The sequence below is a fragment of the Anas platyrhynchos genome, chromosome 33 (genome assembly GCF_047663525.1).
Source record: "Anas platyrhynchos isolate ZD024472 breed Pekin duck chromosome 33, IASCAAS_PekinDuck_T2T, whole genome shotgun sequence".
In the NCBI taxonomy this organism is placed as follows: Eukaryota; Metazoa; Chordata; class Aves; order Anseriformes; family Anatidae; genus Anas; species Anas platyrhynchos.
The window spans coordinates 7,041,832-7,057,796 of NC_092618.1; the positions used below are offsets into that span (position 1 = coordinate 7,041,832).

At 40.2% G+C, this 15,965-nt stretch overlaps 2 protein-coding genes across 2 annotated transcripts; both read right to left on the reverse strand.

Annotated features, from left to right (window-relative positions):
* Nucleotides 1-1,342: 1,342 nt before the first annotated feature.
* On the reverse strand, nucleotides 1,343-10,788 carry LOC140000344 (ATPase family AAA domain-containing protein 2-like). Its single transcript, XM_072030205.1, has 9 exons — nucleotides 10,606-10,788; nucleotides 7,750-7,946; nucleotides 6,447-6,606; nucleotides 5,979-6,092; nucleotides 5,733-5,882; nucleotides 4,415-4,663; nucleotides 3,596-3,729; nucleotides 2,173-2,301; nucleotides 1,343-1,602 (listed from the first exon to the last, which is right to left on the reverse strand). Exons 2-8 carry the CDS (start codon nucleotides 7,870-7,872, stop codon nucleotides 2,254-2,256), a joined length of 978 nt encoding a protein of 325 aa, XP_071886306.1. The 5' UTR covers nucleotides 7,873-7,946; nucleotides 10,606-10,788; the 3' UTR covers nucleotides 1,343-1,602; nucleotides 2,173-2,253.
* Nucleotides 9,072-12,806, reverse strand: LOC140000345 (ATPase family AAA domain-containing protein 2-like). The gene is made up of 3 exons (XM_072030206.1): nucleotides 12,204-12,806; nucleotides 11,767-11,893; nucleotides 9,072-10,789 (listed from the first exon to the last, which is right to left on the reverse strand). The coding sequence occupies exons 1-3, from the start codon at nucleotides 12,373-12,375 to the stop codon at nucleotides 10,531-10,533; spliced, it is 558 nt and encodes a 185-aa protein (XP_071886307.1). The 5' UTR covers nucleotides 12,376-12,806; the 3' UTR covers nucleotides 9,072-10,530.
* Nucleotides 12,807-15,965: the final 3,159 nt, after the last annotated feature.

Sequence of the window (15,965 nt, forward strand, 5' to 3'; positions counted from 1 at the left end):
GGCCTTGAGAAGGAGCTGGATATGCTTGTCTTCGATTTGGGAAGAACGGGATCCATAGGGCCTGAGGACCGAGTTGCTTGACAACATAAAGCAAGACATATTGTTCAAAAGGAATGGAAAACGGAGACTTGTTAGTAATCAGGAAAAGGAGTGGAAAATGGAGACAGTTGAGTCGTGGAACTTGGAGGATTGTTTGTTACCTTTCCTGATTGTACGTATGTATAGGCATACTTGGGTTTAGTATGTAAAGCAATGTTCTGTATATTTAGAATGTTTGATGTTCGTGTGTGCGTGCTGGTGGAGCGTAGACTCCCCGCACACCCAGCGCTGTTTACTTGCCTTTTATACCTTTTATAGCTTTTATACCTTTTAGAAATATTTGTTTTATAAATATTACAAAGTTCAGATTGAGTTGAGACCTCATGTATAACAAGGGGAAGAGCAGAGCTAAGAGCAGAGCTGAGCGCCTCCAGCCCCCATTTCTCGCCCCCACCCCACACAAAACAGCACCGGGGGGGGGGTGGTCCCAGAAAAGCTAGGGGCTGCTGGGGGGAGTCGAGGTGCTCTAGGGCAGGCGCAGAGGGAGCAGAGCAGCCCCTGAACCCCTCAGGGGGCCGATCCGGACCCTGTCCCGGTTACCCCAGAGCCAAACCAGCAGCCAAGCCCTCAGGCCCACCCCAGTGCTGGTGGAGACCCCAAAAACGAGGGGTCCAGACCCCTCCTGTCTCACAGGAGACCCCACACAAGACCTCAAAGACATCCCCTTTTGGGGACAATTCCACCTCTCTTGGCAAAACTTCCCACTTTTTGTAAACAACTCCCACTTTTTGGGAATGACTCCCCTTATTTAGGTAACAATGCCACCTTTTTGGGGAAAATTCCCCCGTTTTTGGGGAACAACTCCCCCCTTTTGGTAATAATTCCCCGTTTTTTGGCAACAATTGCTCCCTTTGTGGGAAAAACTCCCCCCTTTGGAGAAAAAATCTCAATTTTGGAGAAAAACTCCCCCTTTTTGGGGAAAAAATTTCCCCAAAAAGGGGGAATTGTTCCTAAAAGTATGTTGTTGTTACCCAGAAAGAGGGAGTTTTTCCCCCAAACAGGGGAATTTTCCCAAAAAAGGGGGAAATTTCCCCAAACAAGGGAATATTTTCCCCAAATGGGGAGTTGTTTCCCAAAAAGGGGAATTGGTCCCAAATAATAAATTAAATGTTAAGTTACAAAAGTTCACAGGCCATGAGATTAGAAATAAATCCCTTCTCGAGCTAAAAGATCTCTTTTTTTTTTTTTTTTCAGGAGCGGCCTCCCTGAATCTAAATAATCCTCTCACAGGCAGAACAGAGTGTGTCCGTTCTAACTCTTTATCAGATGTGGAAAAAGAGATCGAGATGACCAGTGCCTAAAAAAAAGAGGCACTCTCTTTTTAAGGCAGACTGATCAGCACAACACATTTTATCTGTTCTTAAGCACAAGCAACTCTAAGATAAATGGGTTCAAGGATCTTCAATGTGAAGAGTGAATATCCAGCGTATACCGGGAACACCTGACTTGGACCATGGACGCCTCACGCAGATTTCGGAGGAATTCGGACAACTCAGAAATCATCTTTTACAGGAAGAGACCAGAGAATTTGACTCAGTGTAAAACTGGCACAGGCAGAAATCTCCCCAGTTACAGATGCTCAAGCGCATTAGTTAAAAAGAGATTAGAGTGTGACTAGAGAGAAGTCTCAAACTCTTGTTATATACTTAAATTTCTCTCCAAGGATGGAACAACCACTATCACCGTGCATGACTGGCTGTAGAGGGAGAGAGCAAGTGAAAGACTTAGAAAAGCACCTTCCCTTCATAGTCCTCCCACTCCCAAAATGGTTCTCAAGGAAAACTACTGACAGACTAAAGTTAACTGCTTTGAAAGGGCTGTGTGGGTGGACCCGTTGTCTTCAAGTTCAAGCTTTTTCCTGCAGAAACTGCCAACAATTATGCCAAATACAACAATGGTTTTGCAAGATGGATAAACGTCTTCCAGACTGAAAGGGAGAAGTCGTACTGTTGTTGTTGTCTGTGCACAGACACCTAAGCAGTAAAGAGCAATGCTAAACAACCACGATATCCCAGAACACACAAATACTGCGTAACAGTGACAGAAAGCGCTAGAATTCAAAACAAAAATTACCTCCACCAAATCGGTTTTGTCGTAGTCTTCTCTATGGTTGTAAATACACTGATTAATGACGCCATATACTTTTTCCAGGTGTTAAATGTCAAATCCCTTCGTTATCTTAGTGACAAAGCATAACAGTTTCTGAAGACAACAATGGAGCAAAACAACAACTTTAGAATAGTATAAGATCCTTTGAATACGCTCTATATGTTTTCAGAGGTTGAACAGTAACAATACAAGTGACAGCCTACTTTTTCTTACGCTATTAAATAAAATGTGACACTTCAGAGAACAGATTAAATATCCCATAAGATTTCAGCAGGGAAAATATGAGTTAATTTTTCATATTTCAGAGAAAGGAAAGGCTGAAATTTCGGACAATCTTTTACTACTAATCAATCACATCAACGGTTGTAATTGCAAGTCGACTGCTCCCAAAGCAGCAGGGAATGACACGATCCTCTTTGTAGGACAGCTGCTGCCACAGCAAAGCCACTGTTGCATTTCATTAGAGAAGCGTTGCAGCAGCGCGGGGCACTGTAAAAAGGCTGCAGATCTTGTAGATACAGCTGTGCCAGCTGGAAAAGGAAGCACCCTTAGGTGATTACCTTTACCCACGTGTGCCATGCCTACAACTCTGCTGGCAGAACAGATTGCTCAAACGCCCAGAGCAAAGGTGGATTAGTTTGCTCAGTCCTACCTTTAAATTCAGGGGTGGGTAAATAGCAAAGTGACTGCTTGTAGCAATCACCTCTCTCTCACACAGCCATTTCTATTACCAAAGATGCAGAGATGATAATCTCTGGCACAGCAACAGTGACAAGCTAGTGGCAGCACCTTCTTCCACTGCCACAGCTGTCCATTAGCAGTGTGAGCCTGCGAGTATGTAGCTTTAGGGAGCAGCCATACCAAATGGAAATACTACTGCCCCCTGGAAATAATGCTGCTATCATCTAATCAGCAAACTCTGCCTCCCTCGTGTATATATATACACACACACACACTATAAGAACTTCTAATGCTGCACTTTCAAGGAATTTCAGAAAAGTAGTCACTTCTCCATGGCTAGCTAGTTTACGTCAACCTGCTAACTTCAGGTTTAAAATCATCACTGCAAGAAATAAAGATCCTTTTCAGGTTCTTAATACATCAAAGCATGAAAAAAAAATCCCCAAATAAAAGCCCTCAAACCCATCATTAAAATTACAAATCATTAAATGATATCCATAATAGTGCTAGCAGGTTGTCAATGTGGTATTTTAAAATTCAGCAAGGCCTTTTATCTTAAAAATTAGGCAAAGAATCTGTCTCCTAAACTACAGATGACCAGAAGCAAATGGTAGCCTACAGAAATCTACACGAGGTATGGAAACTAAACAGTCACAGTGCATATGTCCTATTTGAGCATCAAAAAAAAAGCTGAAATTAGACATACTTTGAGCTCATAGCGATCCACGATAACTATGTAGTCTGTCTCTGTAGGAACTTGTACAGGGTTCTCATCACTTATCTGTTGCTGGTCTTCTTCCCAAGAATGTTCAGGAGTCACTGCTTGAAATGCCCAGGAATCTGGAAGGACACAAATTTCTTCAGTCAGGTTTCCTGTTTATCTAGAATACAGTCTCAGTGAAGTATCCTGTACCTGCAAAACAGTCTCTCTCTACAAATACAGAGACAGAATTGTTATCGTCTGCACTGAGAAATACTTGGCTTCTCCCTTCTTTCCAGCTAAAGCCACTGCTCCATAAAAAAACAGAAACTAAGACAAAAAAAAGCAAACAAAAATACCCACAAACAAACAAAAAGCACTAATGAAAAGGTTAATAGTGAAAAAAAATAGTCATGTTGCCAATTCAGGTTAGGGAACACATCTTAGAGTACAACATTAGGGCTTAAGTCTCCTATTCCACATGTTACTCTGGATCCACGCATCTTGAAGTGCTGCTTTTTCACCTAAGCTGCTCGTTATTGGAAAGCACCTCGTACAATAAAAGAGTGTCAGTGACTGCCTGCTTTCAGTTAGGTACCATTAGAAAAAAACACACTTTAGAATCAAAAAAACAGCACCTACAGAAACATGTGGGCTAGGCTTGCACAATTAGAGGAGCAACATCGTTATGGAATAAACTGTGTGATGATTTTTGAGAGCTGTAACAGAAAAAATAGAGTGAAATTGAAGGCTAAAGCTAATAAATAGTGCAATCCTCCTCAGCAAGAATAGGGTGCTAAAGGATCTGATGGACTTCTCCCTTACCATTTGAACTTGGATTTCCATTAGTTATAGTTCCCCATCTTGGTGTTGAATATCCACAAAGCTTAGCACTTTCCTTTTCAGTGTTAAGTTTAACTTGACATACGTCAGAAACATGTTTGTCCACAAACTCTTCTCCATCACTATTGTTTTGGTCATCTGTTGGTACTCTGTTCTCTGTATCGAATTGAGAACTCCTCTTTGCTGCAGCACGCGCACAGTTGTTCCTTCTGCGCTTTCTTTCTGACGCACCTACAAAGAGACAGCATAAAAAAATAATCCAAAACATAACCAAAAGAATTCTTTCTTCAAAATCCATTATCTTCATCTTACTCAACTGACAAGGAAAACAAAGGAACTGAGCTACCACTGCCTATATCCCTACATATGCTGAGAAAAGAGTTGAAAGTTAATGGGGTCAGTTTGCTATTAAGATTAAAAACAAGCAAACAAACCACACACACAGCTACGGAATTTCATTCACTAAACAGTCACTTTCAGGATTTTACATGCTGAGGATTCTTACTTTGGATGGGCAGCATTAATACAACGTGAGGTTATTTGACAAAGTCACTGTCTTACTACATGAACTAATACAGATGAACATCATAAAAGCCTCTGGAAATAAGCTCTCCTTCGAGTCTGGTATCAAGCTGAAGACTTCAAAAGCTGAATACGTGTTTGGAAGAGATTAATTAATGAGACAATTTTAAGGGAATATTCAAAGGAGAAAAAACATGAAGACTTATACCTCGTACGCTTCCTGATTTGGTAAACCTTTTGTGAAAAAACAAACTTTGTGGTTTTGCCCAACATTCGTAGTATTCATATAGTATTGCAAAAGGATATGGGTGGAGTCCATGGCAAAATTCCCACTCTCACTAGTTAGACTTCCCTCCTTCAACTGGGAATCACAGTATGAGGTAGCTAAGATTTTAGCATTTGGGGAAGGGAGGGGTGGAGTGGGGGTAAAAATGCCATTTTGCATAATTAAAAACTAGTTAAGTATTCAGAAACTGCCATCCACAACATTTTTTACCTCAAGAATTAGCAATTTAGGGGCGGCTAAATGTCAATTGGGCCATCAAAGTTGTTTTTGTTTGTTTGTTTGTTTGTTTTTTATGTTGTAAACCAACTTTCTTTGAACTTTAATTCATCACTATATTGAATGAATGACCTCTGGATTTCTCTCTCACATTTTGAAGTAAATTTGAAAACAAAATACCTCTGGCATAAAGAGCCAGGCATCAGAGACACCTGTTGCGCCTCAAGAACAGAGAAGGTATGAATGACAAGAGCAGCTGAATAAAATGCAACTTACCATTAGAAATGGGTGTACTGGCATCTACAGGTGCCGCTGTCATCTCCTCATTTTCATTACTCTCTTCCTCTGGTTTGTCGTCTTCAGTAGCAGGGTTCTGCTGTGGTGACTTGGAGTCGTCCCATGGAGACCACGCTGGAGAGGTGCGACCTTGCAATAAAGAATAGATACCAAAGATCTTCGTCGTGCATTTTCAGTTACAAATGCAGAGACAAGTCTTAAAATCCTTAGCGTTAAAGCACGTACCTCTTTTCTCACGAGATTCTTTAATTTGTTCACAAAGTCGTCCAAACTCTGTATCCATTTCGTTCCTCACCATTGAATATGCAGTGTCTTGCAAAACATAGGCTCTGTGACGATCTGAAATTTTACAGACTTTAACTGAATGTTGTCTACCAACCAATGAAACTGTTTTGATCACAGAAAAAAATTGCTTTCTTCATAGGTTGGTTCCAAAAGGTTATCTCAGTGAATATTTTCAGCATAACAACGTAGAAGTTAATTAAACAAAAGCACTAGTTCCTTGGGAACACTTATATCACAATTCCATGCCCAAGTAGCAAAATGGTAAAATAGTTACAATGTGGTAAGAGATGTTCTCTGTGGATGTCCAAAATCATCTAATCCATCTGAAGTCTACTGTTTGAACACAGCATTTATCCATCTATACGTTTGACCGATTTTTTAAACTAGGGCTAAAAAGCACATCCTCACCTGTAGATCTTTGATCCGGGTAGTACTCTAAGGCATTGTTACAGATTAGATCGATGTCCTTCAGATAGTCTCCTGCAGTGAGGTACTGGTGCGAGTCAATTTGAGTCAGAACTGTTAAAAGATCCATCGGCTCTTTAATCCTTGTGGCATAGTCAGGTACCTGCAGATCAAATACAAGCATTCAGAGGTTTTCTTAACCTTGCGCACTGTCTACCAAATTATTCTGAAAACTTTAAATAAACGACTTCCTAAAAACTCTGAACATTTGCGATGCATCAGAAGATGCTGAAATTAACCAGTTTGCTTCTCAAAAATGGAAGGGCTCTTTCAACTGGCATTAGAGCTGCTAGGAGAGGACAACAAGAGGTAGGGCGGTCAGAAGCACGTGCATGGTAGAGAAGAAACACTGAGGGTGGGAGATTCATTTCACTTTGCTTCAGAAAATCACAACAGTGAAAGCTGAGTAAGCCATCCGACATTCTCTTTGTTGTCGACATTGAGGAAAAGGTGCATGCATTGCACCTGTGAAGTACCTATTGCAGGCATCTACTTTAGAATGAGGTAACTGGGCCCAGAGGTGCCGAGTTCTTCCCTCAGACCGTAAGAGGAGCCTAATAACTAGTTCAGATGAGGACATACGTATCTGTCTGGATTTTTCACAGCTCAAGAACCTAGGAGAAAAGGGGAAGAAAAGCCAGTGGATGCCCACATGAAGAGGCCTTTGCTGATCCGCAGGTATATTCAAGTTACATCTGTCTTTGAAATATACGCCCCTAGTTTAGACTTATCTAATCAATTAAGGAGAAAAAGGGATCTAAGCAGCCAATTGGAGGAAAAAGAAAACACACTGCACTTATGGTTGATTCCTATTGAGGAGTTCCAGATGAAACAGAGAACAGGATCTCAAAACTTACTTTTACAAACGGCTGCTCCTATTCCTGTTCCCACAGGTACTGACAGTCCAATAAAGGGCTTTAGACTTCATTAAAGTAGTCCTGTAAATACTGTTTGTAATTATAAGGGAGGATCTCTGGGCTTTTCAGTGCTGTGACATGCCTACATACCAAAGCCTTTTCACGAGCAAACTGTGTTGGCATTTGGACTGGCTTTTTAGAATGAAACCAGGGCTTTCAGCGAATAATCCAATAAGAGACGTTTGAGAGTCAGCAGAAGTAAAAGCACTGCCTCTGCTTCTTGCAAAATCCTAATAGCGCAGCCCTAAAAACAAAGTTGAACCTTCCCCAAAACGCTGAGAAATACGAACGCTGAGAAGTTACAGACACACAGATCAGCACTAGTTTACCTTCTGTGGGTCAACGGGCTTTGCAAATTCCCTGAAACGTCTGTCAGTGGCAAGTCTGTGAGTAATGTCCCTCAAGAAAATTCTAAGTTCACGCAAGGTATCCTCCTCTTCCTCCTCCAGCATCCCTACTTCTTCCTCTTGTGGCTTCTGAGGCTCAGCTGGTGGTGCTACAGGCAGGACTTCCAATGTCCGATCAACTTCAATTAATCAGGAAAAATTAGCCAATTTACAGTACTCAAATTCAAGCATATGACAAATTACTGACAGAAAATGACCACCAAAGCAAATCCCAAAGAGCTAGTAACTTCGATAGGAAAGTTTTAGATGTACTTCTTATATCCTCCTCACCCGTTTTCTTTACAGGAGGCTTAGCCACTTGATTTAGAATTAGGTCCTCAAAAAAAGCTGCTCTCTCTGCCCTACCAGGCACCTCAATATTGCACACTTCTCCAAATTCCTTATTAAATAATTTTTGGATCTAAAGCAGAAGGAGGAAAGACATTTCAGATTTAAGGCCACAAAAACTCATCTTCTATTCCAAAAAGACGAGTACCTTTTAAAATTAATAATAACCTGAAGAACACAAACTGAAAAAAGTTATCTTCCTGGCCTTAAACGGCTACATTTTCACAGGCTGGCACGGCAAATTCAAATATCACCTTTAAGAATCACCTGTAGAATTAAAGCTCGGTGAAGGGATTGTACGCTACACTGATAAAGTAATGCCTTTCACCACATCCAACATCGCTTCCTTTGTATTTACTTGCCTTGCTGCATCCTTTACTTAGAACCTTTATGGCTATAGAGGGAAGAGAAAGGCTTCAGCAGACAAGTGAGGGCTTTTTGCTGAGTTTTTATTTCTCTACCAAAAGGTGTCTGAAGTAGCTAGTACCTCTACGTCTTCCTCCATTTTCAATTTCTAGTATTAAAAGGTAGGTAAGGAATTTCACTACTTATTTTAGAAGGAATTTAGAACCTGCACAAAAACTTCTGTGGGAACTCAAGCACTTTCAAAGCAGTTGATAATAAACACGTCTAGGTAAGACCCGTTCTCTTCCCCCAATAACTGAGACAAAATAATCAGAACGAGAACAGCGTGTTCCTGTTTTGGGCACCTTCCCTTAATGTAAACTCTCAGAAGTCAATGAAGTTCTGCATGTACTTTTTTTACTACAGTTTATTTAGGAATACAACTAGAATTCCATTCCAAAGTTACTTGAGCAGAAATTGGAACTCAGCTTTCCAGCTTGGAAAGCTTTGGCCTATATGAAGAAAGAAACTGATTTTTTTTTTTTTTTAATCAAAGTGTTTCAATTCTCTACTAAATTGCATTATTAGCAGTTTACCCAACATAGCATGGAATGACAGACTGTCAGAAGAAGTCTCTTCAGTAAAGACATCCTCTTGTCATTTCAAGCACTGCATATTCTTGACTGAACCACTTTGTAGCCACCGGAATTATTGTATTAATTTATTATTTGCATGCGTGAGAAGGGGGTGAAAGTCACTTGCTTGACTCAGAAAAAACTTTAAGCAGATGCTTTCACAGTATTCCTTTTCTCTAAGCAAATTTTAAGTGATTTGTTAGGGTGCCTGAGTAATAACAGTATGCATTTAACAGCACAGCATTTTGATGCTGGAAGCATTCAAAAATTACAAGAAACTGAAGAAATAGTAAGAAAAGTATTGAAAAACACCTCTTCTGGGAGATCTGAGTGACGTACATCAGACGTAGCAAGCAGCAAAACTGGCGAAAATGCTGGAATGTTACGTAGTAGAGTTAGAAAAGTAAGTTTCAAGGCAGGTCCAGCGTTGTCCCACCATAAATGGATATCTGGGACATAAATTATGCTTGGTGCTGTCTTCTGAGCATTTCGGATCAGCTAGTGAAAAGGAAAGCTTGGGTAAGAAAACTAAAACACGGAGAATAACCTGTTAATACATAGCTACATAGCCATCTGACTGCCCCATGAAATGAAACTATGTGAACAGAGTGGCAAGCATCCTTTCACATAAGGAATTTCTCTGGGCACCCTTTCAGATTATCAGTATTCGGAGAACTCTAGTCAGAAGATGGGAAGGATATATTCAGGCAGTGGCTAGACACCGTAGCTATATGGCCACAGCCACAATCAACGCATAACAAAGAAAGGAAATGTCCCTCTTTTGGGACACATCAGTATTCAGTAGTGTAACATGCCTGTTCTTACTTGTATAGCTCTCAAATGTTTCCACTAAAGGTAAAAATATTTTAAGGTAGTGATGCCAAACAGTAAAATGGATTTCCTGCCTAAAAGTAAAAACACCAAATCTGTTCATTTTTTCTAGCTAAAACCACATCAGCGTGTTAATGCTTTTATTGCACACACTGCAACAGCACAAGTTGTGTATGTCCGTGTGAAAACAAAATAAACAGAAGCCCCAAACCTTGGTTGCCTTACTAATATAATTTAAAAGAAGGCTACAAAAAGTAGCCGACATGCAGTCTGGTACAGAGCCATCTACTGGGAGCACACAGTCTTAGGAGGCAATGAGAACTACTTTCTGGATCCCAGGGAGATGAGCAGCATTTCTTTCCACAAAGAGATGTTCATTAGCAATACCGCCCAGCTTCCTGAGCTGCTAGCAACATCCTCACTGTAAAATTGGGTATGGAAAACGTGGACATGTACAACATCCAGATTGTTTGTGGTGCTGTCTAAAAGAAAAGGGGATTTTCAGACAGAAGCAAACATCCCAGCACATTAAAAGAAGGCCACCTCCATTACCAATGAATTTTGCTCACCTTACTTGCAACTCGATTGATCCTCTACATACAGTCAGTGAATCCGATGAGAATAAAAAGAAAAAAGGTACCTGTCCGCAGATTTCTTCTGGCGGTGCAATGTTTGTAAGCAGAACAGAAAGGTCCAGGGTGTGAACGGGAAACTTCTCCAAAGCGTGCAACACCACGGGTGCCACGTAAGAAACCTGGCCGTACCCTTCTTTTCCTACTATTAGCAGACGGGGCCGGCGTGATGTTGGTTCGCAGAAAGCACTCCTAGAACAAGAGTTAAGAAAACAAGCTTATAAATGAGGTGCTGAATAGACACACAGATGTTCCAAGTACTTTTCCTATAGATTTTCTTTTCCCTCCCCAAATAATCCCAATGGCAGTGGTACATTAAATACATGTAAGATTTCCAGTTAAGTTATTCAGTCATTCCAATTGTTTCATCTTCTTCCCTTGTGTTTCCTATTCTTTACTAAACCAAGACTGCAAATTAATATCCCTGCAATCTTGCCTTACTACTAGGAAATAAATTTGCAATGAGCATTTGTTTCCCCACTACAGTCAGGCTGTACCTTTGCTGGCTTAAATCAAAGATGCTAGAGACTTAGCCTTGCTCTAGAGGACAGAAAATCTTCTGGACAGCACAGCAATAGAAACTGAGAAAAATAACTGATCCAGCTGCGACAACATGATCTAACTTTCCAACCGTGGGCTTGCATGACTTCCATACTAAAATACCACAAGATTAACACAACTTGGTGGCTTAACAAATAAAGACACCATTCAAATTTTTCTCAAGGTGTTTTAACAAGCCATTTCTCAGTGTTCTTTCTACTACAAAATTCACTACTGGTTTAACAATCCTGGAAAACAGAAGGGCAAAAGGTGGCAACACAAACCCCTAAAGTTGGGGTACTTTTAGCTAAAAGGACAGATAGGACATGTATGCGGTCTTGAGTCTTTCAAAGAATGCCATGGATTAAGTCAACGTGTTCTGGTAGTCTACGGATCACTTTGGCTTAGGAAGAGAAGCCTGGGCATTTCAATTGGGTCATTCAGAGCAACTTCATTACAACTTTAGTCCCTTCACCCTTTCTTCTTGTGAATACCAAGCACCCCTTCTACACACTAACTTGATGTTACCCCTTCGTCTACCACCCCTCACACTTTTAACAGCTGGAACTGTTTACAAAGACTCATCAGACCTGAGAATTTAAACATAACAGGGATCTATCTTTCTTTACCTGCTGAAACAGAGGAGTTTTTTCTCCGGTCCGTCAGGCATTCCATCTTTGAATTCATCTCCGGAAACCAAGGATGCATCGTCATCACTGTTGAACATACCATCTTGTAAAATAGGATTTAAATGGTCTGAAAGGCAAAAGAGGTTTGTTAACTTCCCTGAATAGCCTTTGTCTCTTTCTCTTACATTAATACAGCTTCTAAATCAGTGCCAAAACCCTTTCTTCATTTGAGAGCACACACTGAAAGCTATTTCCTAGAGTTCATCCCACCACAGATCTAAGCAGATGGCACAAGGCCCTACAAAGCTGTACCAAGTCCCACTGATGTGTACGTATAAGGTACGCTACTCTTGGTGATTTTTTTCTCTCCCTTAGAATAAAGGAGCTTACGAACAATCTTTAGCAGAATTATAAAGAAGTGGATGCTGTGGTTATACCTTGCTGTCGGTCCTCCTTTAGCACTAGCTGTGCCTGCGGGAAGATCTTCTGCACAACTTGTAAAATATTCGCTACTGATCTTTTAAAAAGTGGCTTGAAAATGGGTGATAGTGCTTGTACGGGTGAAGCCTCGATCCTGTTTGATGCCGGAACAACCTTCTTCGGAGCCATGAAAAAGTCCTTTGCTTTTATTTTAATAGAATTAACGTCTAGTTGCAATTTCTCCCTACTTGCATAAATCTGAGGATAGCATCGGCGCAGAGAGCACAGAGCAGCTTCAGTACATAGGGATTTGATATCTGCACCACAGTATCCTAACAAACAAAAATCAAACGTTACATCAGTCAAGGCCCAGGTTTACAACATGCAACATTTAAAGAATTTGTCATGTCAAAACCAAACAGGTTAACAGGGAATTCAAAGTGCTACCGCTCTGCAGGGAAGTTTCATGTTGCTCACTGCCTGATATCCTGCGCTTATGCAGCTGAAGCAGACTCCTCATCAAAAACTATACTCTTGAGGCAGATGCCCCAGAACCATTTAATGTTCTCAGACAACAAGAGGAACGACAACAAAGAGTAAATAGATGAAAGCATCTAACTCTGATTGCTATGAAGGCGTGCCAGCTGCCTCGTTGACTAGTTGTGCAGCAAGGCACAAGAGCTTGGGTACTGCCTGGTACAAGCTAAGGTTCTTTACAACTTGGTCACAAGCAAGAATCCATTTTGGTTTCAGTCTTACCAAGGCATTTCTCAGCTAGTTCATCAAGCAACATGTCCGGTGGCTTAGGGGTCCAGTCACGAGTATGAATCTTGAAAATTTCTTTTCTAGCCTGGAAGCAAAATCATTGCATTTTAGCTTGTCTCAAGTTTTCCTTAGAAATACCAACAAGAAACAAACAAACAAAAAAACCAAAACAGTCCTCCCTCAAAAACCCTCATCTACTAATACGCTTTTCTTACTTGCTCAACTTTCAAGTATTTTACAGTTATTTAATATACACTCTGCATTGTCAACCAGGAAATTGAATATTTCTTATTTGTTACACTGGACTTTTTTCTAGGAACCTACAGTGAAAGAAAAGGCATTTATAGCTTCAATAACAAGTTTCCAAACTATGAGACCTAAGGACCCAGAGGAAAATACTGCAATGAAAAATTTATCCAGAAACATTTCTTTGTTGTCCAAAAAACTTCTCTAAAATTTAACAAGCTTTCATTGTGACAGTCTCATTACTTCATCACATTTGCTTTTCAGGCAGTAAATTCACAGAAAGCACTTCTGGCACAATGTTTCAAATTGCTACAATTACTATAAAGAAGAAAATAATTATGACTCAAACTACTACCACTGATCCGGGGCACAATCAAATGCACACACGTCCCCTATTCATTCAGAAGTGAAGGATTGAGACCAAAAACACAACTTCATGATGAAAGGGCCCAAGTGGACTAAATAATTAAGCAAACAGGTACAACTTTGGGAATGAAAGGTTTGATTACAGAACTAACTACTTGGTGGTATCATCTTGACCATATATATTCAGTACCAGATTTGCCCTCCACGGAACAACGCAGTGTCTCCACATATCACTCTCTTGTTCAAGTTGTCAATTTTTTTTTCCTATAAAGTTGGACTTTGCCATGGTAGCGCTAACGTTGAATTTCAGTTCTCACCTCTTTATTTGGCAAGTTGAAGAGGAACTCTCTGTCAAAGCGTCCTGGTCTTCATAAAGCAGGATCTATAGAATCCAGTCTGTTGGTAGCTCCGATTACCACGATCTCCCCTCTGTTAACTATGCCGTCCAGAAGCGTCAGAAGAGTTGAAACAATGGAACTAATAGAAAAATATAATTTTTACTTACTGGTTCAGTAAATTTTGTCACATTCCATATGACTTTTTTCCATGAGTAGTCAAAAAGGACAAGCTTTTTAAGGACAAGACTCATTTTAAGACATAAACAATAGGTAAGTTAACACAGACCACAAGCTGATATCAGGCTTAGTAAACTGGTTTCAACTATCATTTAGAAGCACCTGTTTTGGCATTGAGTTACAAGTTTTCAGGATAAATTAATGTGTTCACAGTAAATTAAACAGGTCATCATCCTTTTTTTTTTTCATTCCCCAAAGATCAAGCAGATTTTATGTAGGTGCAAAACTGTAATACCTATGAATGTGGTCTTGTTTACTAGAGCGCACAGGAGCGAGACCATCTATCTCGTCAAAGAAAATAATTGAAGGTCGCATCTGATAGGCCTAGCACAAAAACACAGAGTAAAACACCATTATCTAAAGGAAAAATACACAAAAACATCATGGTTGGAATGTCATCTAAACTAGATTTTTCACTTCAGCCTCTGGGACCTCTACTGATAGAGCTACTGGAGTATCTGGCATGACTAACAGAAGACAGCAGTCTGTGTCAACCCACTGTATCCGGGTGACAGGAAGCAAATCGTTCCAGTAGTTCCTACAGCTGACATTCACAGCAGAAACACTGGCATTTCCATTTCAGTGGGAAAAAAAAAAAATAACAAAATACAAAAAAAGCAAGTTCTACTTAAAAACGTTGACCACAGAAAATAATGGTTTCAACTCTGACAGAACACACTGTGCATTTCAACCTTACCTGTTCAAATAACACACGAAGTTGGCGTTCTGATTCCCCCACGTATTTTCTCATGCAGTCCGAAGCACTTCTCATAAAAAATGTTATTTTTCTGTCACTTCGGCTATATTCATTGGCAAGTGCACGAGCAACTAGTGTTTTCCCTGTTCCTGGGGGGCCATAAAATAGACAGCCTCTGCAATAAAAAAAGATCCAGATAGGAAAAAAAAAACATCATGATGAGTACCTCCTACAACCATCATCTCTAGAACAAGCGTCTTTCCTAACCAAAACACATCATGTACAAGACAGCAGTAATAGCTGAAGTGTGGGTAGAGTCAGAACAGATAGAAGTTCTGCATTTTTACAACGTTTCACAAGAAAATTCATTTTTTTCACCCAAAGAAATGAATAAGGGGGTAACTCAAGTGTATAAAACCTTCAAAAGAGAGCATACTGTCCCAGAAGGACACTTCCAAAACTGCTGACAAACAGTTTGATCACAGCAAACCAGAGCCAAACAGGCAAACTTCAGCACAGAATCTGAGAATGGGCTGAATGGTGAATCACCACTTCATTCTTCAGTGATAAACTGCATATTCTTGCTTTCACAATATGCAGAATCTGATAGTAAAGCATTTAATGCTCCTCTCAAAAGCATTAAGTTACTGGGTTTGGTCTCTCAGACCATCTATTGCTGATGGCACGTGAGGAAGCCTAAAGCCGGAAGGAAAAGCGATGCCTTAGCACTCAGAGGGAAAAAAAAAGAAAACAAAAGTAGGCAGGAAAAACAATTGGGCTTCCAGGCAACATATTACAATTGACTTCCACTAGATAATCCCTTCTTGCCTACAAACTAATCAAGCTGACTTGTACATAAAACTGAGAACAAAACCACTCCAACCCAACTAACCCAACTTTTTAAAGACACCAGACGGTAAAACTTAAAATTTTAAGACGTTGCTTATATTTTTAACCTACAAATATTCTGGATTCTATCCATTTTTAAGAAACCACTTTTTGCCACTACTAAAACAAACGTTCACCGCTGCCAAAATGTTGAAGCATGGAAGCATATTGATACCTTAATTGAACTTTCTCCTGAAAACAGCTGACTTACGATTTATCACTTTAATGAGTTACCCTGGGGA